Genomic DNA, 23,631 nt, shown 5'->3' on the forward strand with positions numbered 1-23,631 from the left:
TTTCACTCCATCTTTCCACCTCCAATTTAGTCTCCCTCTTCTCTTCGTTCCCTCCACCTCCGACACATATATCCTCTTGGTCAATCTTTCCTCACTCATTCTCTCCATGTGCCCAAACCATTTCAAAACACCCTCTTCTGCTCTCTCAACCACGCTCTTTTTATTTCCACACATCTCTCTTACCCTTACGTTACTTACTCGATCAAACCACCTCACACCACACATTGTCCTCAAACATCTCATTTCCAGCACGTCCATCCTCCTGCGCACAACTCTATCCATAGCCCACGCCTCGCAACCATACAACATTGTTGGAACCACTGTTCCTTCAAACATACCCATTTTTGCTTTCCGAGATAATGTTCTCGACTTCCACACATTTTTCAAGGCTCCCAAAATTTTCGCCCCCTCCCCCACCCTATGATCCACTTCCGCTTCCATGGTTCCATCCGCTGACAGATCCACTCCCAGATATCTAAAACACTTCACTTCCTCCAGTTTTTCTCCATTCAAACTCACCTCCCAATTGACTTGACCCTCAACCCTACTGTACCTAATAACCTTGCTCTTATTCACATTTACTCTTAACTTTCTTCTTCCACACACTTTACCAAACTCAGTCACCAGCTTCTGCAGTTTCTCACATGAATCAGCCACCAGCGCTGTATCATCAGCGAACAACAACTGGATGGATGGATGTGCTGGAAATGAGATGGTTGAGGACAATGTGTGGTGTGAAGTGGTTTGATCGAGTAAGTAACGTAAGGGTAAGAGAGATGTGTGGAAATAAAAAGAGCGTGGTTGAGAGAGCAGAAGAGGGTGTTTTGAAATGGTTTGGGCACATGGAGAGAATGAGTGAGAAAAGATTGACCAAGAGGATATATGTGTCGGAGGTGGAGGGAATGAGGAGAAGTGGGAGACCAAATTGGAGGTGGAAAGATGAAGTGAAAAAGATTTTGTGTGATCGGGGCCTGAACATGCAGGAGGGTGAAAGGAGGGCAAGAAATAGAGCGAATTGGAGTGATGTGGTATACAGGGGTTGACGTGCTGTCAGTGGATTGAACCAAGGCATGTGAAGCGTCCGGGGTAAACCATGGAAAGCTGTGTAGGTATGTATATTTGCGTGTGTGGACGTGTGTATGTACATGTGTATGGGGGGGGGGGGGCCATTTCTTTCGTCTGTTTCCTTGCGCTACCTCGCAAACGCGGGAGACAGCGACAAAGTATTAAAAAAAAAAAAAAAAATATATATATATATATATATATATATATATCTTTAGACACATTATGTAATCCCATTTGATAATGGTATGCTACAACCATACTTTTGGTTGGAAATACTAGACCAGAGTTAGCAAGGTTGACTTTAGTGTTCATTTGAAAGTATTGCCTTTCTTTCTCTTCAAAATGATATTAACAGATCTCATGTTAATATTTTGCATGAGGGATATAGAATTTAGTCTTTCAATTACTTCAATATTTTCCATTTTTTTGGCAGGGAAAAGAGATTAGAACAAGAAAATGCTTTGCTTTCACGTCAGATATCAGTGGTACAACATCAGCTTGAACAGAGAGCAGAAGAAAGTATCAATCAGCGTCGTGAGCATTCCAGCATAATTCTTGGCCTTCAGACTGACCTTAGCCATAAGATAGAAGAGGTAAGAATGAAACAGATTACTGAACTAAGAGAGCAGCAACATAAACTTTGGAGATTGAGGAAAAATTTCATTTCAAATGTTCTGAGAATTTTGGTAAAGGGTGAATTTTGATTGGCTGTAGTGTCTTCTGTGGTAGCAAGAGGAGTTGGTTAATTGTTTAAATTGTTCAGTAATGGGTCATCTCTTAAATGAGTGTACTAATGTTTATGATGATAATTTGGGAAAAGAACAATAAGTAGAATGGTTAGTGTAACAGGAATGCCTTAATGAGATCAGTGATGGATGGTGTATATATCCCAAGGTTTAGCCTGTAAACCTCTTAACTCTTTATCAGTAATTTTATTTGTTGCTCCCCAGTTTTTAGGAGTGGCTATAGTTCATGCACAAGGAAATGACTCGAATTGAAAGTAGCAAAGAATTGTTTGACTTGGTGGTGTTTTATTTGGGTTTTCAGGTTCGTGTGGAGAAGGAAGAGAAAGAACAGCTTCAAAAACAATTAGAGGATAAATCACAAAGGATTCAGGAATTACTTGATACATTGAATGCCTCCCGAGAATCAGAGGTGAAATTAGAAGAAACGTTCCGCCAAGAATTAGTTGCACAAAAGAAACTTGCAGACATATACCAAGGTATGGTGTATGACTGACTCTTAAGTGGTTTTGCTGTTCAGTTTTATATATCTAACTAGCATCTCTCAAGCTTGTATGTTATGATTGATTATTTTAAGTTTAGTGGCTCCTTACTTAAAAACTAGGTACATTTCATGCTGTTCTGAAATAACTTATATGTACTTAAACTTTCCTCATTAACATAATCTTTCACTGCTGATGTTCTGCAATTCTTATGTTTAATATGGGCAAGATTTTAGACCATCATCAAGTAAAGGCTTAATGCTGTTCTTTTATCTGAATTAGAGTTAGATAGAACAATGGATAACTTTAATGGTGTGTTTTGGGAGACTATGCTAAAAATTATTGCAAAATAAGGTAAGACTCCTGGTTTTGTTAGGTGTGTTGTCACAGTTTATTGTGATTTAGAATGGTGAAACTTATGTAAGTTACAGATTAGTTCACATATGTGGGAGGGAAGTAAGTGATCAAGATGTGGGAAAGTTTAAGGGAGAAAAGCTAGAGATGCTTTGAAATCATTGAAATACATGGGGAGGTTAACCTACACATAACTACAGTATGATCTTCAAATCTCCCTTGCAACCCTTTCTTAGATCACATATCATGAAGACTGCCCATTAGATTTTTTCATGTCAGAAATATATTAGTTATGCACTGTTCTACTATCCTTTTTCTTCCATGTTACTTTTTTTTTTTTTTGCCTTAATGAGGTGATATCACAACAGGAACATATTTACATTAAAGTATCTATTTTCAGCACTCATGCCTAATGATGTGTATAATCAACATATTTTTTCACCATAACCATATACACTGGGGAACCTATGCATCCTCATTATTCCTTCTTTTGCTCTGTACCCCTCCCATCCACTTCAGTCACCCATCACACAGTTCCTCTCTCAGATTTATATCCCTTGCTGCTTTTTCAAGTTTTCTCTTTGAAGTACCATAAAAATCATCATCTCTATTTTTATGTGACACTCATGTACCCAGTACAGTAATTTAAATCTCTCATTTTTTAATTCTGCAAGTGGAAATAGTACTCCAAACCTTGACTGACAGGTTAGCTTCTATCAAATTTTTATGCGATGATTGATTATAGACAGGTCGGTGGTTCTGTACTGAAAAACTAGGAAAATTAAATGCTGAAATGATTTACGTGTTTTTATACAAATCTTTCTGTTATAATCTTTCAGTGGTCTAAAGTTGAGAATCTAGTGCAAATACATGCATGAAGGAGTATGTGTACCAACTCTATGTGTTTGTGAAACCCAAGTACATATAGCTCAAGATACATGAAAAATAAGGGCCTCTGGGATGATTACTTACGGTGATGGCAGAGGCCTTTTACACCCAAAACTTATTTCACAAAAAAGCTGTGCTAGGTATAGTTGACTTTGGGATGAAAGATAAAGAAAGACACTGATATTGGGATGCATGGAGTGGCAGAAAGAAATGACATCTAGCTAGGTCAGAGGAGTGCAACTTGACAACTACTAAAGTGCTAGCTCACTAAGCAGATGCCACAGACCCTCCTGATACCCAGGCAGGTAGTGCTGGTAATATATCTCCTGAGCCATTGTCTGCCTAACAACTTTCTGCCTCACTAACATGTGGACTACTGGCATTCTGTCCACAAACACACAATCTCTCTTATCATATGTAACACTTGACAACACTTAACTCATGCAGCTCATTCTTCATAACTCTAGATTTTCCTGCTGTGAGCACCATGTGTTAACCCTGCCTTTTGGCAAAATGGTAGTAGTAGATGGAAGTAGTTGGTAGGAATATTTAGGTAAGATTATTAGAAGCAGTAGGTAGGAGCATTAGATGGAAGTAGTCATGAGGATCATTAGATAGACGCCTCTGCAAACATTACACTAGACTTACTCTCTGTCACTGGCCTGTTAAGGGTGAGGCACTAAAGGCTAAGAAGCGGCACTGGAGTCCTTTAGTTATGGAGACTCTATTTCCGTGCCTACCCCTTTGAGGGAGTCCCAATTGGAACAGGTGTCAGAGGTATAGATAGACATAGATATATGGACTGAAGAAATTACTTGCAATGGACATACTCCCATCTCCCACATAAGAGCAGCTCATTTACTAAAATTTCATTCTTATATACCTTACAAGTTCAGGAATAAATTCATTTCTTAAAGGCTGAACTTTAAGGAAATCTCTTTAACAATAACCTGCATATAACTTTTGTTTTAGGATCAGCATTGAATGAGAAAGAACGAGCTGCTGAACTAGAGGATGCTGTTGAGGAACTTCGTAAACTGTTGCAGCAAGCAAGTGAGCAGTATGGGGGCCTAGAACGTGCTAAAGCCAAGGCTGATGAGGAACATGCAGAGGCTTTAAAGCAGTCCAACTTATTGGTGAAAGACCTGAAGGAAGAGCTGGATAAGGTTAACATGTTGCTTGAAGCAAGTGCCAAGAAAGGTAAGATTGTAAGTTTGGTTTGTTAATATTATTTCATGCTTTATTTGGCTGTTAATCCAAGGATGACTGTACCTGTATGTATGAGATCTTGGGATTGTACCTGTATTTGTATGGGTTGCTTCTTATTCTCATTTAGATTAGAAGGCTCCCTTTATTTGTATGTGTAGATATCATATGTCACGAGCAATTTTGAAATTACCCTCTTGGAAAAAATCTTAGCACTGGGGGAAAAATATTAGTATCTTAGTTACTCGTGTAACACGATGGGGGTAGGTATGGCTTTGGCATGCATGTTCGGTATGCCCCTCACCAACAGTGGCTATTTTTGAAAGTCTTTGTGGTGCTGATTAAGGTAATTTTGATTCTGTAGATGGTGACATGTTTGGATTTGGAAAACTTCTTTAAGTATTAGTAGTCCATCGGTGGTGGTAGGGAAGAGATGACTTATGAGTCAGCAGAGGTCAATAGACATAATACGCTGAGTGTGTGCAGTGCACCAAATCTATTAACAGCAACAAATATGAATCTTTTACCTGATTTTTTTATCTTGTTCTTTTTTTCAAACATTTGCCATTTCCCACATTAATGAGGTAGCATCAAGAACAGATGACTGATCCTTAGTGGGAAAAATCCTCTCTTGGTCCTCTTCTCTGTTCCTTCTTTTGGAAAAGTAAAAGAGGGTAGGATTTCCTGCCCCCTGCTCCCACCACTTTTAGTTGTCTTTTATGACGTGCCGAGAATATGTGGGAAGTATTCTTTTTCCCCTATCCCAAGGGATAATTTCTCATTATTTCATACATATTTGCCATTTCCTGTGTAAGCAAGGTTGCATCAAGAGCAGATGACTGAGTCATAGAGGGGAAAATCCTCACTTGGCTCCCCTTTCTGTTCCTTTAAGAAAAGTAAAATGTGAGGGGAGGATTTCCAGCCCCAGGTTCCCACTCCTTTTAGTCGCCTTCTATGACATACAGGGAATACATGGACAGTATTCTTTCTCTCCTATCCCAAGGGATAATATTTTGTATTGATTAATGAGATTAATATATTTTTTTTTTTGTAAATCTTCATTGTGGGGACACCCCTATATTTTTGTAAGTGCCATCCTGTAATGTTTAAAGTGGTTGTAAGATTAATCTGGGTATATTTGATGATTCAAATGGAAGAATGATAGTCTGAGTGATTCTTTTCTCACATCTAATTGTACACTATTTTCGTGAGGAAGTATCAGGGACAAATGAACAGTAGCCATGCTTACATGCATCTACACTAGGTGTCATGATTCATATTTTTAAAAATTTTTGATTATCATAAAGCAAGAAAAGCATAAAATTTGAGATATTTCCTCCTCTCAGATCGAGGAGGATTGGATGAGCTGTCACCTGCAGCAAGTGCAGCAAGTCATTTAGTGAGCCGTGGCCTGAGTTTGACACAGTTATACTCAGAATATGTGTCTGTGTCAGAAAAACTTATGGCAAGTGAGGAGGAAAACAGGCGACTCAAGCGCTATGTTGACCAAATACTAAAGGTAATTCATTCTTAATAGAATTATAGGTTTTGATGTGTATTGTTTGATAATTCTTAAGATTTATCCCATTCATTGTGTACATATTACAGTAATCGTGGATTTTATAGATACCTGCTCACCTTTCGCCCATTTTCAGATAGAGTTAGGAGTTGATGACAAAGCTTTTGAGGAAATATCCTTGTTTTGTTCATTCTTTTAATGCTTTTAGAATGTTGACACTGCTTACAACCCATTCTCATATGTCTGCATGCCACACACCTTACCTGTACACTTAAGCACTGGCTTCCATGAATCTCACTTTATGGCTTTATGAGCTCAGTCTCGTGTATCATTGTGAAAAGGGCAACCTCCTTAGCCCACTCTTTTAGATGTATGTGATTTTCTCTCCTTAAACCCATCACCAGCTTTCACATAACCCAACCAGTCACCCAACTCAGTATGTGCACATCCGTCATTGTCGCCCTTGCATGCCCCACAATTATCATATAATCCAATAATGCCCTTTACTCCCAACCCTGTTCTTCTCTTTAAACCTTTATGTGCACCTATCTTTTGCTACCTCGCAAACGCGGGAGACAGCGACAAAGCAAAATAAATAAATAGATAATCTTTTGCAAAACTACAAATCTCCATAAGGATTTCTCTGTTAGGGTACAATATGTGCAGGTTTCCCTGTTTTCATTTATATCAGGAACCTCATGCTACCTATTGATACCCTCAGTTACCACATTTCATTCTTACATTCAAACCCTCTAACTCTGTTTTAGAAATGCAAAAACCACTCACTCATCTCTAAAAATGTATTTCTTTCTTCACTCTTCTTTGTACCTACAAATTCTTTACAGGGTAGGGAAGAATTAGGGATTAGTTCATTTTTCAACATCAGGGAAAGGTTTGGGAATATTGCGGCCTCTAGGGAATTTTGCCATTCATGGCTTTGCACGTCTGTGTGAATAAGGGCGATAAACACTAGCTAAGGGAGTTTTCTTCATTTCGATTTTCATTTTTGCATGTACCTAATTGCCTCTCCTGATGTAACAAGGTAGCATCGAGGCCAGGTGAACAGTGGGGTCATTTGCACACTTCAGATCTCTAACTCAGCATTTTCACGTCCGTCATTGTCACCCTTGCGTACCCCACAATTATCACATAATCCATTAATGCCCTTTACTCTCACCCCTGCTCTTCTCCTTAAACCTTTTTGTGCACCTATCTTTTGTGAAATTACAAACCTCTGTGAGGATTTCTATATTAGGATACAACATGTCCATGTTTCCCTGCTTACATATACTTCAGGAACTTCATGCTATCCATTGATACCCTCAGTTACCGCATTCCACTTTTACATTCAGATCCTCCTACTCTTTGTTTCAGAAATGCAAAAACCACTCACTCATCTCTAGAAATGTATTTCTTTCTTCACTCATCTTTGTACCTACAAATTCTTTATGGGGTAGGGAAAAATTAGGGATTTGTTTATTTTTCAACATCAGGGAAAGGTTTGGGAATTTAGCCATTCATGGCTGTGTACATCTATGTGAATAAGGGCAATAAACACTAGCTAAGGGAGTTTTCTTCCTTCTAATTTTAATTTTTGTATGTACCTAATTGCCTGTCCTGATGTAGGAAGTTAGCATCGAGGCCAGATGAACAGCGGGTTCATTTGCACACTTCAGATCTCTGTCATGTATGGAATGTTTAAAGCATTCCCTATCATCCACAGCCAAATCTTACAGACCACACATTGGTTTACCTTGACCATTTCATATGCCAGAGTTCAGACCATTGACAGCAAGTTGCCCCCATGCACCACCTCACTTGAATTCACTCTGTTCTGTGTGCACCTCTTACCCTTCTAGGTGTTCATGCTATGATATACCTCAAAGTCACCCTTACTTCATTTTGCTAATATGGTTTTTGGTTTACCCCTTCCCCATGCTCCGTCTTCTGAGATTTGAATTCTCATAGTCACTTTTTGCTCATCCTGTCTTATTCATAAGATTTGTACCCCACAACTTGGACTACATCCAGGCTTTTGAGTTAGGACATTAGTCAACCAGGAAGGCATCCCCTGCAGGCCCACACAACCACCAAAGCCTGTCTGATGTACTACTCCTTGTGAATATTTGTCCAGTGCCTTCTTAGATTTCTCTGTCCTCTGTCATGCATCCCATAGTGTTTCTAGTGTGTGCAGGGAACATGTTGAATAGTCTTGAGCCTTGGATGTTCGTATTATTTTCTTTTTATGTACCTCTCTCCCTTTTTGACTTTAGGGTAGTATATCACAGTCATTAATGCCTTCTCTTCCAATAAGGAGTTAGTTTTGAGCATAGGTTTGAGACCAGGCCTTCTTGGATTTTCCAGGTGTCTCTACTGATGTACCTTTCTCACATTTGTCCCGGATAGTTGAGCCTCATTGATTTTAGTTGATCCTTGTTCAGGTCCTTGATTGCATCAATTTGGGCTGAGAAGTTCTTTGAATGTCTTATAGCCTTGCAATTTCATCTTTGCAATGTTTCATTATTGTTTTTTTCTCAGCTTGAAGGTCAATAAGATTCAATTTACTGAATTTTTGGAATGGCAACTGTTGCCTTTTCGTGTTTGCCAAATGTGAGGTCATTGGACTCAGGGACTCAAGGTCTTTTAGATTGTTTATTAGTGATATGATGGTGCCTGTGTTTGCCAAGATTCCTGTACTGATCTTCTTATCATTATTTTTCCTCGTATTAGAGAAACAGGAACTTCATTGAAGTTCCAATTTCTCTAATATGGGGATTCAGTTGCATAGTGGAAGCATAGTTTTATATCAGGTTGTAGTTTAGCTGCCTTTACACAGCAGCACTATGCAGGCATTCCATCACTCACCAGGCACTTTGCTGAGAGCCCTACTTAAATTGAAAATCCTAAATAACCAATCAACATCACTGTTATCCCCTAAAAGAATTCAACTGCAAACCCATCCACTCAAGCTGCTTTGCAGCACATCATCTTACACAACAGTTTCACCACCTCTTCTTTTCATCAGACCACTTTCTGTGACTTTCACTTTGCTACCTCCATGTCTAATACATTCCATGTTTGTCACCTTCCAGAATATAAAGATCATCTCTTCACCTCATTTCTGCCTGTTACCACTTACTCATTTGCCCCCATCAGTGATGTTCCCATTTATTCTCTTGTTTTTCTCACACTTTTATCCTCCTTCCAAAACATTTTCTTATTCTCGTTAAAATTTGCTGATACTTATTCACCCCAACTCTCATTTGCCTCCTTTTTTAGGACCTTTTGCTTTATATTGTACATCTCCCAGTCATTGCACTCCTACCTTGCTAATGACACTCATACACCTTTTTTTCTCTTTCACCAGCAGTTTAACTTTCTCATCCCACCAGTCACTTGCCCTGTTTACCTGCCCACCTCCCACACACTTCTCTCACACAATTAAAAAGTTCTCCCTTAAACACTTCCTATTCCTCATCCCCTCTCCATCGTCTTATGCCATTCAACACTCAGTTTTTCTTGGTATTTCTTCTCACAATCCTGTTTTCTGTGCTCACACACTTTCACATCCCTCTCCCCACCCATATCATTTCATCATTGTGTAATACATAACTAGTATTTCATTAAGAATTTAATATATCTTTTTTTATAGGAAATTGAAGAACGAGTTCCAGTATTAAAAAAGCAGCGAGAAGATCATCAAAGATCATTAGAAACAATTAGCTCACTACATGCACAGCTGGAGAATACACTTATAGAGATGGAAAAACAGGTAAATATTTTTTTTTCCCCCTTATTAGGGGAAATTATTGATTTTTACATTTGAAATTTAGGATTGTCTTGAATATTTTCAAAGCTCTGTCAAGGAATGAATAATGATTGTAGGGATAGATAATTTCTTGCAGTATCCCTGGGGATAGGGGATTAAGAATACTTCCCATATATTCCCTGCGTGTCGTAGAAGGCGACTAAAAGGGGAGGAAGCGGGGGGCTGGAAATCCTCCCCTCTCGTTTTTTTTAATTTTCCAAAAGAAGGAACAGAGGGGGCCAGGTGAGGATATTCCAAAAAAGGCCCAGTCCTCTGTTCTTAACGCTACCTCGCTAATGCGGGAAATGGCGAATAGTTTAAAAGAAAAAGAAAAGATATAAAAATAGAAGAATTTTCTTATTCATTGTAAGAGTTGAATTATGCCATGCAGGGATGAAAGTCTCAACCTTTGTTGTCCCATGCCATATTTACTCATATTTAAGCCTCCCTCACTTTTAAGCATCAGGGAGAGTTTAGACATATTTCATAGAAAAAGCTTGAACCGTTATCATAAGATAAACTCCAAAGTTGAGCCACAACTTTGAAGACAGATGGAAGAGAGCATCAGAGCACTGACATGCCATGTTGGTTGGTTATAAAGATGCTCTTTGACTTTCGAATGGGATATGTTCTGATAAACCCATCTATCAAGGTGAATATCGTAATTCGAAAATACATTTAATATGTACATGAATACTGTACATCTAACCTACCAAACATCATAGCTTAGCATAGCCTACCTTAAAAGTTCTCAGAATGCTTACATTAGCCTACAGTTGGATAAAATAATCTAATGCAAAGCTTATTTTATAATTCTTTCTTTTTCTTTCGTACTATTCGCCATTTCCCACGTCAGCGAGGTAGCGTTAAGAACAGAGGAATGGGCCTTTGAGGGAACATCCTCACCTGGCCCCCTTCTCTGTTCCTTCTTTTGGAAAATTGAAAAAAATGAGAGGGGAGGATTTCCAGCCACCCGCTCCCTCCCCTTTTAGTCGCCTTCTACGACACGCAGGGAATACGTGGGAAGTATTCTTTCTCCCCTATCCCCAGGGATAATAAAGTGTTCAATATCGGACCATCAGAAAGTCGAAAAATCATAAGTGGAACCATTGTAAGCCTGGGAGGGGGAGCATCTATATTAAGCTGGATGCATGGGTAAATGAACTTACTGCAGTTGCTAATAACTCTTGCACTCATATGCAGCTTGAAAACTAGCATTTTGATGGGTTTAACAAAAGAAAGTACATTTTTACTGGTAATTCATTTTTTCACTTACAGCATTACAAATATATTTTTTTGTTACATGAATGATTTTTGTTGTGGCCATATACTTGATGGGAGTTTCTGAAGGGAATGGGCATCAGGGACATAGATTGGTAGATATGATCACTTAGAAAATCGTGGAATTATGACAGAGAGTTCATCCACTTTTCATATCACATTAGGACATAAAGTATATATTAAAGCTCATAGTTTTCCATATTACTGGCAGAACTTAGTGGATACTGGACTTAATCATATTAGGAGGGTCAAAATACAATTTTGAACTGCAAAATCCTCAGTACTTAGCTAAAAACTCTACAAATGGAGGGAAACCTTGTGAGATGCCATCTTGTACTTGTAAGTAAAGCCTGATGCATGGACAGACAAAGTATGAATGAAAGCAAATTTTGTGTGTATTACTGTTCCAATTTTTTAAGGAATTTATGTATCAAAGATATATTTTTAATCCATTTATTTATTGATAAATGTGTCACGTCTGCAATTTTGATACATGAATCACTTAAAAATTTGAACTGAAAGTAATACACAGTTTTTTTTATTAATAGTGCATCTGTCCATGCATCTGGATTGGTAAACATGCTTGGCTTCTCCCCACAGACATTTTCTCAACTAGCATAGTTTTTATCTGAGTAGTGAAGAATTAATACTTTATCCGGAATGCTGACCCTTCCAAAATGAGTATGAGGCCAGCATCTTCAAAGTTGTGCAAGTGACTTGGTAAAACAGCAATGACAGTTTTCATGTAGAACAGAATCTGGTAATTATGCATTTGTTAGTGAGTATATGCATTTCAAGTATATTTTTGATACATGAGTTGCATGAAAACATTTAGAATTATGATAATGAATACAAGCAGTCTCTTTTGATTCACAGTTTGCCTATCCTTGCATGCAGATTTGATATAAACAAATGTAATGTCTTCTCATATGATTTTCAACAAATAGTAAAGTTTTTAGCTAAGTATTAAATATTTTTGGTTTTTATTGGTATTTTGCTCCTCTCAGAATTAGTAAAAGCACAGCATATAGTAAGTTGTGTCAATGACATGGAAAAAAAGACCATGTTTGATATGAAATTAGATGTTCTGCTGTGAAATGAGAATAGATGAATGATATTTCAGCTGCTTTTAAGTGATTCATGTATCAGAAATACATTTGTTAAGTATCTAATAAAGATTAATGCATTACAAATATACTTTTGATGCTTAATTCACTAAAAACTATTGGAATTATTGTATTACATACATGGACTGTTTATTTGTTTTATAGTTCATCTACCCATTCATTTAGATTTAATATAAACACAAATGGCGTCTCCTAACACGTATTCCTTCTGTTGAATTTTTAGCTAAGTATTGTAGATTTCGTAATTCACAATAGTGTTGTGCCAGTGATATTGAAAATTACCAATTTTGTCATAAAACTGGATATGATTGTAAAATGAAGGTATATGAACTATTTTGAAATTTTAATTGGTTTTAAGTGTATCCTCCAGTTTTAACATAAGATTGGGAGCGGAAAGTGATATAAGAGTGGCTGAATTTCTTTTGTTAAAGTGCTTTAATTTTCCATAAGATTTTTTTTTTTTTTATACTTTGTCGCTGTCTCCCGCGTTTGCGAGGTAGCGCAAGGAAACAGACGAAAGAAATGGCCCAACCCACCCCCATACACATGTACATACACATATACATATATACATGTTTTGGTGCATTACACAAAACAGCTAGAGACTGAGTGTGAACGAATGTGGCCTTTTTTGTCTGTTTTCCTGGCCCTACCTCGCTGATGCAGGGGTGGCAGTGCTGTTTCTTGTGGGGCAGGGTGGTGCAGAAATGAATGAAGGCAAGCAAGTATGAATATGTACTTGTGTACATATGTATATGTCTGTGTATGTATATGTGCTTGTATTAGTGTTATGTATATATATGTGTGTATACAAGTGGATGGGCCAAACTTCGTCTGTTTCCTGGCTCAACCTCGCTAATATGCGTGAAACAGCGATCAACGATAATAATGATCTTTCTTTCAAACTATTCGCCATTTCCCGCATTAGCGAGGTAGCGTTAAGAACAGAGGACTGGGCCTTTGAGGGAACATCCTCACCTGGCCCCCTTCTCTGTTCCTTCTTTTGGGGAAAAAAAAAAAAAAACGAGAGGGGAGGATTTCCAGCCCCCCGCTCCCTCCCCTTTTAGTCGCCTTCTACGACACGCAGGGAATACGTGGGAAGTATTCTTTCTCCCCTATCCCAGGGATAATAAAGTGTTCAATATCGGACCATCAGAAAGTCGAAAAATCATAAGTGGAACCATTGTAAGCCTGGGAGGGGGAGCATCTATATTAAGCTGGATGCATGGGTAAATGAACTTACTGCAGTTGCTAATAACTCTTGCACTCATATGCAGCTTGAAAACTAGCATTTTGATGGGTTTAACAAAAGAAAGTACATTTTACTGGTAATTCATTTTTTCACTTACAGCATTACAAATATATTTTTTTGTTACATGAATGATTTTTGTTGTGGCCATATACTTGATGGGAGTTTCTGAAGGGAATGGGCATCAGGGACATAGATTGGTAGATATGATCACTTAGAAAATCTTGGAATTATGACAGAGAGTTCATCCACTTTTCATATCACATTAGGACATAAAGTATATATTAAGCTCATAGTTTTCCATATTACTGGCAGAACTTAGTGGATACTGGACTTAATCATATTAGGAGGGTCAAAATACAATTTTGAACTGCAAAATCCTCAGTACTTAGCTAAAAACTCTACAAATGGAGGGAAACCTTGTGAGATGCCATCTTGTACTTGTAAGTAAAGCCTGATGCATGGACAGACAAAGTATGAATGAAAGCAAATTTTGTGTGTATTACTGTTCCAATTTTTTAAGGAATTTATGTATCAAAGATATATTTTTAATCCATTTATTTATTGATAAATGTGTCACGTCTGCAATTTTGATACATGAATCACTTAAAAATTTGAACTGAAAGTAATACACAGTTTTTTTTATTAATAGTGCATCTGTCCATGCATCTGGATTGGTAAACATGCTTGGCTTCTCCCCACAGACATTTTCTCAAACTAGCATAGTTTTTTATCTGAGTAGTGAAGAATTAATACTTTATCCGGAATGCTGACCCTTCCAAAATGAGTATGAGGCCAGCATCTTCAAAGTTGTGCAAGTGACTTGGTAAAACAGCAATGACAGTTTTCATGTAGAACAGAATCTGGTAATTATGCATTTGTTAGTGAGTATATGCATTTCAAGTATATTTTTGATACATGAGTTGCATGAAAACATTTAGAATTATGATAATGAATACAAGCAGTCTCTTTTGATTCACAGTTTGCCTATCCTTGCATGCAGATTTGATATAAACAAATGTAATGTCTTCTCATATGATTTTCAACAAATAGTAAAGTTTTTAGCTAAGTATTGTAGATTTCGTAATTCACAATAGTGTTGTGCCAGTGATATTGAAAATTACCAATTTTGTCATAAAACTGGATATGATTGTAAAATGAAGGTATATGAACTATTTTGAAATTTTAATTGGTTTTAAGTGTATCCTCCAGTTTTAACATAAGATTGGGAGCGGAAAGTGATATAAGAGTGGCTGAATTTCTTTTGTTAAAGTGCTTTAATTTTCCATAAGATTTTTTTTTTTTTTTATACTTTGTCGCTGTCTCCCGCGTTTGCGAGGTAGCGCAAGGAAACAGATGAAAGAAATGGCCCAACCCCCCCCCCCCCCATACACATGTACATACACACGTCCACACACGCAAATATACATACCTACACAGCTTTCCATGGTTTACCCCAGACGCTTCACATGCCTTGATTCAATCCACTGACAGCACGTCAACCCCTGTATACCACATCGCTCCAATTCACTCAATTCCTTGCCCTCCTTACACCCTCCTGCATGTTCAGGCCCCGATCACACAAAATCTTTTTCACTCCATCTTTCCACCTCCAATTTGGTCTCCCTCTTCTCCTCGTTCCCTCCACCTCCGACACATATATCCTCTTGGTCAATCTTTCCTCACTCATTCTCTCCATATGACCAAACCATTTCAAAACACCCTCTTCTGCTCTCTCAACCACACTTTTTATTTCCACACATCTCTCTTACCTTACGTTACTTACTCGATCAAACCACCTCACACCACACATTGTCCTCAAACATCTCATTTCCAGCACTTCCATCCTCCTGCGCACAACTCTATCCATAGCCCACGCCTCGCAACCATACAACATTGTTGGAACCACTATTCCTTCAAACATACCCATTTTTGCTTTCCGAGATAATGTTCTCGACTTCCACACATTTTTCAAGGCTCCCAAAATTTTCGCCCCCTCCCCCACCCTATGATCCACTTCCGCTTCCATGGTTCCATCCGCTGCCAGATCCACTCCCAGATATCTAAAACACTTCACTTCCTCCAGTTTTTCTCCATTCAAACTCACCTGCCAATTGAATTGACCCTCAACCCTACTGTACCTAATAACCTTGCTCTTATTCACATTTACTCTTAACTTTCTTCTTCACACACTTTACCAAACTCAGTCACCAGCTTCTGCAGTTTCTCACATGAATCAGCCACCAGCGCTGTATCATCAGCGAACAACAACTGACTCACTTCCCAAGCTCTCTCATCCCCAACAGATTTCATACTTGCCCCTCTTTCCAAAACTCTTGCATTCACCTCCCTAACAACCCCATCCATAAACAAATTAAACAACCATGGAGACATCACACACCCCTGCCGCAAACCTACATTCACTGAGAACCAATCACTTTCCTCTCTTCCTACACGTACACATGTCTTACATCCTCGATAAAAACTTTTCACTGCTTCTAACAACTTGCCTCCCACACCATATATTCTTAATACCTTCCACAGAGCATCTCTATCAACTCTATCATATGCCTTCTCCAGATCCATAAATGCTACATACAAATCCATTTGCTTTTCTAAGTATTTCTCACATACATTCTTCAAAGCAAACACCTGATCCACACATCCTCTACCACTTCTGAAACCGCACTGCTCTTCCCCAATCTGATGCTCTGTACATGCCTTCACCCTCTCAATCAATACCCTCCCATATAATTTGCCAGGAATACTCAACAAACTTATACCTCTGTAATTTGAGCACTCACTCTTATCCCCTTTGCCATAAGATAGTAATCTTTTATGTATTCAAGTAGCACACAAATGAGCATACAGGACTGTTAAGAAAGTATGCGTAGAAATGTTAAGAGATTAATCAACAGTAAACATGCACCGCAATGCTCAGATTTTTAGTTTCCTTAATAATGCAAATGCTGTAGAGTATATATAGATATAACTCAGAATAGTTTTCTTGACATTGTATTCTGTTGTAAGCCACACACCCGCCATTTTGCAGTTTCTTAAAGGCGTTAAATGTTTGGCTTATAATTGAGTAAATACGGTGTATATGATTTTCTTACCAGCTTACCAAGGCATGGGCCATAGTCACACATTTCGTGAGAGAAAACCATAACCAATGATGAAGGCCATGAAAAGATATGGAAATGAACAGGTGATTCTTGCTATTTGATTATGCTGTTTTCTTACCCTTGATAGATAAAGAACATTTATTATTGAAAAAGATTTCTGTGATTACTTCAGTTTTAAGATTATTGAAGAAGTAAGATTATTAGTGAAAGAGAAGAGAGAGGCATTTGGACGATTTTTGCAGGGAAAAAATGCAATTGAGTGGGAGATGTATAAAAGAAAGAGACAGGAGGTCAAGAGAAAGGTGCAAGAGGTGAAAAAAAGATTGAAAATATTACATTATTTCTTAGAGACTTTAGTCATTACAGAATCAGCAATTTAAATCAATGAATTACTGGAAAGGTAAACAGAATGCCTTTGGCATAGAAATTTATATATGGTGCATTTTCTAATAAAAATTTCAGAAGATACTTCTAAGAGCCCCACTGTAGCTGGAGATGTTATATCTCAGCGACTTGTAGCCTTCAGAGATATTGAAGAGTTACAGGAACAGAACAACAGTTTACGGGCCTCTCTTAGAGAACTGTCAGATCAGATGGAATCTGCTGAGCATTCTGCTGTGGATGTCAAGACAAAAGAGCTTAAGGTTTGTATCTGCTGATTTTCATAATGGAGAGGTGTGTTTCTTTTAGCCTTTTGCTTTATCATTTACTGTTTCAAGATCCATAATTGCTTTATGCATTTTTTCCAAAACATTTTTCTTTTGATATGGCTTAAGTTTGCCCTCTGTACTACCTATATCTTTCCCAGATATCCCCCATCTAAAATCCTAACTTCCATTTAAGTCACTTTGTCAGTTATATGCCCATCAATGCTTACATCATCTTGTGTATCCTCTGTAAGTTCATTACATGGTTGAAACAGGACATGAAATAATGTAGTGGAGAGAACTGAAGAGGCTGTGGTGAAATGGTTCAGATGTATGGAGAGCATTAGTGAGTAGAGGATGACAAAGAGGATATATGTGTCAGAAATGGAAGGGATAAGGTTAAGAGTGAGATCAAATTGGAAATGGAGGAATGAAGTGAAACAGATTTTGAGTGAATGGGGCCTGAACATGCAGGAGGGTGAAAGGCGGGCAAGGAATAGAGTGAATTGGATCGATGTGGTATACCGGGGTTGACATGCTGTCCGAGGATTGAATCAGGGCATATGAAGCGTCTGGGGTAAACCATGGAAAGTTGTGTGGGGCCTGGATGTGGAAAGGGAGCTGTGGTTTCGGGCATTATTGCATGACAGCTGGAGACTGAGTGTGAACAAATGGGGCTTTTGTTATCTTTTCCTAGCGCTACCACTCGCACACATGAGGGGGGAGGGGGATGGTATTCCATATGTGGTGAGGTGGCGATGGGAATGAATGAAGGCAGACAGTGTGAATTGTGTGCATGGGTATATATGTATGTGTCTGTGTGTGTGTATATATGTGTACATTGAGATGTATAGGTATGTATATTTGCGTGTGTGGACGTGTGTGTATATACATGTGTATGGGGGTGGGTTGGGCCATTTCTTTCTTCTGTTTCCTTGTGCTACCTCGCAAATGCGGGAGACAGCGACAAAGCAAAATAAATGAATAAATAAATACTTCAGTTTTTAATGCACAAACAGTAATTAGATGTTTTTTAGGGACAGTAAAGTAAGGAGTCAATATAGTCTATGTTGTCCTGTACAGAGGATAGATGCAGATGAAGCTAGGAGACGAACAAACTATTTCGATCGGGAAAATAAACGATTTGAGGACAAGTGAAAGATCTTAGCAAGCAGGTGACCATTTTAGTGTCCCAAGTTGAAGCAGCCAGAGCAGGTCATCCTCCTCCTCCAATTCCAAGTAAGTTTCGCTCCTTTGGGATGAATAAAATCTTGGCTTGAGAAATTTTTACAACATATCAAGCCTGATCTATACATTCAAGATAAAGATCATTGTAGCCTGTATTCTTTATTTGTAGATATTATGTAACCCCAAGGACCCTTTCTCTATGGACACCTTCAGATTCAAGGTTGCACTACAGTCAGTATCTGGGAAAGGAATGACTCCTTTGGATTAAGAAAGATTTTGGTGGAATTATACTTTGGTAATACAAATTTGCCAAAGGTAACTTTTCATTTTAGGGTAACCACAAGCAGGTGGAATCTAGTACCACCTTATTTGTATGTAGGAGATTGTAGAGAAATTACTGCTGTCCAGATATAGGAGTGTTAAAAAGTGGTGCCCAGAACTATCTTACATCCTCTGTTTGGGTTATTGGTCACACTTTCTGTTTCAGTAAAACAAAACCACTAGGTTAGATTTTACATCTTTTTTCAGTGTATGCTATACAAATATCCTCCTCATCTCTCCTATGGAGAGAGTCTGAATGAGGAAAAAATGGAAATAATGCATGTGAATAAACTGAATTATAATTACACAATTATAGTGTTAAGTTAATGCAGTGTACACTGAATAAGCAAGCTGATGAATGATAGTGTATTTTTATGGTTATGCTATATGGTTTAAACATGATATATATTATTTGTTTAGGTGTGATATGTACAATGCATAGATTGAAATTTTTTTTTCTTTTTTTTTTTTTTTTTTTATACTTTGTCGCTGTCTCCCGCGTTTGCGAGGTAGCGCAAGGAAACAGACGAAAGAAATGGCCCCACCCCCCCCCCCCCCCATACACATGCCTTGATTCAATCCACTGACAGCACGTCAACCCCTGTATACCACATCGCTCCAATTCACTCAATTCCTTGCCCTCCTTTCACCCTCCTGCATGTTCAGGCCCCGATCACACAAAATCTTTTTCACTCCATCTTTCCACCTCCAATTTGGTCTCCCTCTTCTCCTCGTTCCCTCCACCTCCGACACATATATCCTCTTGGTCAATCTTTCCTCACTCATTCTCTCCATATGACCAAACCATTTCAAAACACCCTCTTCTGCTCTCTCAACCACGCTCTTTTTATTTCCACACATCTCTCTTACCCTTACGTTACTTACTCGATCAAACCACCTCACACCACACATTGTCCTCAAACATCTCATTTCCAGCACATCCATCCTCCTGCGCACAACTCTATCCATAGCCCACGCCTCGCAACCATACAACATTGTTGGAACCACTATTCCTTCAAACATACCCATTTTTGCTTTCCGAGATAATGTTCTCGACTTCCACACATTTTTCAAGGCTCCCAAAATTTTCGCCCCCTCCCCCACCCTATGATCCACTTCCGCTTCCATGGTTCCATCCGCTGACAGATCCACTCCCAGATATCTAAAACACTTCACTTCCTCCAGTTTTTCTCCATTCAAACTCACCTCCCAATTGACTGACCCTCAACCCTACTGTACCTAATAACCTTGCTCTTATTCACATTTACTCTTAACTTTCTTCTTCCACACACTTTACCAAACTCAGTCACCAGCTTCTGCAGTTTCTCACATGAATCAGCCACCAGCGCTGTATCATCAGCGAACAACAACTGACTCACTTCCCAAGCTCTCTCATCCCCAACAGACTTCATACTTGCCCCTCTTTCCAGGACTTTTGCATTTACCTCCCTAACAACCCCATCCATAAACAAATTAAACAACCATGGAGACATCACACACCCCTGCCGCAAACCTACATTCACTGAGAACCAATCACTTTCCTCTCTTCCTACACGTACACATGCCTTACATCCTCGATAAAAACTTTTCACTGCTTCTAACAACTTGCCTCCCACACCATATATTCTTAATACCTTCCACAGAGCATCTCTATCAACTCTATCATATGCCTTCTCCAGATCCATAAATGCTACATACAAATCCATTTGCTTTTCTAAGTATTTCTCACATACATTCTTCAAAGCAAACACCTGGTCCAATCATCCTCTACCACTTCTGAAACCGCACTGCTCTTCCCCAATCTGATGCTCTGTACATGCCTTCACCCTCTCAATCAATACCCTCCCATATAATTTACCAGGAATACTCAACAAACTTATACCTCTGTAATTTGAGCACTCACTCTTATCCCCTTTGCCATAAGATAGTAATCTTTTATGTATTCAAGTAGCACACAAATGAGCATACAGGACTGTTAAGAAAGTATGCGTAGAAATGTTAAGAGATTAATCAACAGTAAACATGCACCGCAATGCTCAGATTTTTAGTTTCCTTAATAATGCAAATGCTGTAGAGTATATATAGATATAACTCAGAATAGTTTTCTTGACATTGGATTCTGTTGTAAGCCACACACCCGCCATTTTGCAGTTTCTTAAAGGCGTTAAATGTTTGGCTTATAATTGAGTAAATACGGTGTATATGATTTTCTTACCAGCTTACCAAGGCATGGGCCATAGTCACACATTTCGTGAGAGAAAACCATAACCAATGATGAAGGCCATGAAAAGATATGGAAATGAACAGGTGATTCTTGCTATTTGATTATGCTGTTTTCTTACCCTTGATAGATAAAGAACATTTATTATTGAAAAAGATTTCTGTGATTACTTCAGTTTTAAGATTATTGAAGAAGTAAGATTATTAGTGAAAGAGAAGAGAGAGGCATTTGGACGATTTTTGCAGGGAAAAAATGCAATTGAGTGGGAGATGTATAAAAGAAAGAGACAGGAGGTCAAGAGAAAGGTGCAGGAGGTGAAAAAGAGGGCAAATGAGAGTTGGGGTGAGAGAGTATCATTAAATTTTAGGGAGAATAAAAAGATGTTCTGGAAGGAGGTAAATAAAGTGCGTAAGACAAGGGAGCAAATGGGAACTTCAGTGAAGGGAACTAATGGGGAGGTGATAACAAGTAGTGGTGATGTGAGAAGGAGATGGAGTGAGTATTTTGAAGGTTTGTTGAATGTGTTTGATGATAGAGTGGCAGATATAGGGTGTCTTGGTTGAGGTGGTGTGCAAAGTGAGAGGGTTAGGGAAAATTATATGGTAAACAGATAAGAGGTAGCAAAAGCTTTGCGGAAGATGAAAGCCGGCAAGGCAGCAGGTTTGGATGGTATTGCAGTGGAATTTATTAAAAAAGGTTGTGACTGTATTATTGACTGGTTGGTAAGGTTATTTAATGTATGTATGACTCATGGTGAGGTGCCTGAGGATTGGTGGAATACGTGCATAGTGCCATTGTACAAAGGCAAAGGGGATAAGAGTGAGTGCTCAAATTACAGAGGTATAAGTTTGTTGAGTATTCCTGGTAAATTATATGGGAGGGTATTGATTGAGAGGGTGAAGGCATGTACAGAGCATCAGATTGGGGAAGAGCAGTGTGGTTTCAGAAGTGGTAGAGGATGATTGGATCAGGTGTTTGCTTTGAAGAATGTATGTGAGAAATACTTAGAAAAGCAAATGGATTTGTATGTAGCATTTATGGATCTGGAGAAGGCATGTGATAGAATTGATAGAGATGCTCTGTGGAAGGTATTAAGAATATATGGTGTGTGAGGCAAGTTGTTAGAAGCAGTGAAAAGTTTTTATCGAGGATGTAAGGCATGTGTACGTGTAGGAAGAGAGGAAAGTGATTGGTTCTCAGTGAATGTAGGTTTGCGGCAGGGGTGTGTGATGTCTCCATGGTTGTTTAATTTGTTTATGGATGGGGTTGTTAGGGAGGTGAATGCAAGAGTTTTGGAAAGAGGGGCAAGTATGAAGTCTGTTGTGGATGAGAGAGCTTGGGAAGTGAGTCGGTTGTTGTTCGCTGATGATACAGCGCTGGTGGCTGATTCATGTGAGAAACTGCAGAAGCTGGTGACTGAGTTTGGTGAAGTGTGTGAAAGAAGAAAGTTAAGAGTAAATGTGAATAAGAGCAAGGTTATTAGGTACAGAAGGGTTGAGGGTCAAGTCAATTGGGAGGTAAGTTTGAATGGAGAAAAGCTGGAGGAAGTAAAGTGTTTTAGATATCTGAGAGTGGATCTGGCAGCGGATGGAACCATGGAAGTGGAAGTGAATCATAGGGTGGGGGAGGGGGCGAAAATCCTGGGAGCATTGAAGAATGTGTGGAAGTCGAGAACATTATCTCGGAAAGCAAAAATGGGTATGTTTGAAGGAATAGTGGTTCCAACAATGTTGTATGGTTGCGAGGTTTGGGCTATGGATAGAGTTGTGCGCAGGAGGGTGGATGTGCTGGAAATGAGATGTTTGAGGACAATGTGTGGTGTGAGGTGGTTTGATCGAGTAAGTAATGTAAGGGTAAGAGAGATGTGTGGAAATAAAAAGAGCGTGGTTGAGAGAGCAGAAGAGGGTGTTTTGGAATGGTTTGGGCACATGGAGAGAATGAGTAAGGAAAGATTGACTAAGAGGATATATGTGTCGGAGGTGGAGGGAACGAGAAGTGGGAGACCAAATTGGAGGTGGAAAGATGGAGTGAAAAGATTTTGAGTGATCGGGGCCTGAACATGCAGGAGGGTGAAAGGCGGGCAAGGAATAGAGTGAATTGGATCGATGTGGTATACCGGGGTTGACATGCTGTCCGAGGATTGAATCAGGGCATGTGAAGCGTCTGGGGTAAACCATGGAAAGTTGTGTGGGGCCTGGATGTGGAAAGGGAGCTGTGGTTTCGGGCATTATTGCATGACAGCTGGAGACTGAGTGTGAACAAATGGGGCTTTTGTTATCTTTTCCTAGCGCTACCTCGCACACATGAGGGGGGAGGGGGATGGTATTCCATATGTGGTGAGGTGGCGATGGGAATGAATGAAGGCAGACAGTGTGAATTGTGTGCATGGGTATATATGTATGTGTCT

The 23,631-nt window shown here is 39.0% G+C and overlaps 1 protein-coding gene across 2 annotated transcripts in view; it reads left to right on the top strand.

Annotated features, from left to right (window-relative positions):
• Positions 1-23,631, top strand: part of LOC139755375 (uncharacterized) — a 110,847-nt gene that overhangs the window by 14,862 nt on the left and 72,354 nt on the right. For both annotated transcript variants that reach the window (XM_071673591.1, XM_071673592.1), the window contains exons 5-9: positions 1,499-1,658; positions 2,113-2,287; positions 4,505-4,732; positions 6,085-6,257; positions 9,910-10,029. In XM_071673591.1, the coding sequence (XP_071529692.1) occupies positions 1,499-1,658; positions 2,113-2,287; positions 4,505-4,732; positions 6,085-6,257; positions 9,910-10,029 (856 nt within the window). The remainder of the gene's footprint in view (positions 1-1,498; positions 1,659-2,112; positions 2,288-4,504; positions 4,733-6,084; positions 6,258-9,909; positions 10,030-23,631) is intronic.

This window comes from Panulirus ornatus, chromosome 19 (assembly GCF_036320965.1).
Source record: "Panulirus ornatus isolate Po-2019 chromosome 19, ASM3632096v1, whole genome shotgun sequence".
NCBI lineage: Eukaryota > Metazoa > Arthropoda > Malacostraca > Decapoda > Palinuridae > Panulirus > Panulirus ornatus.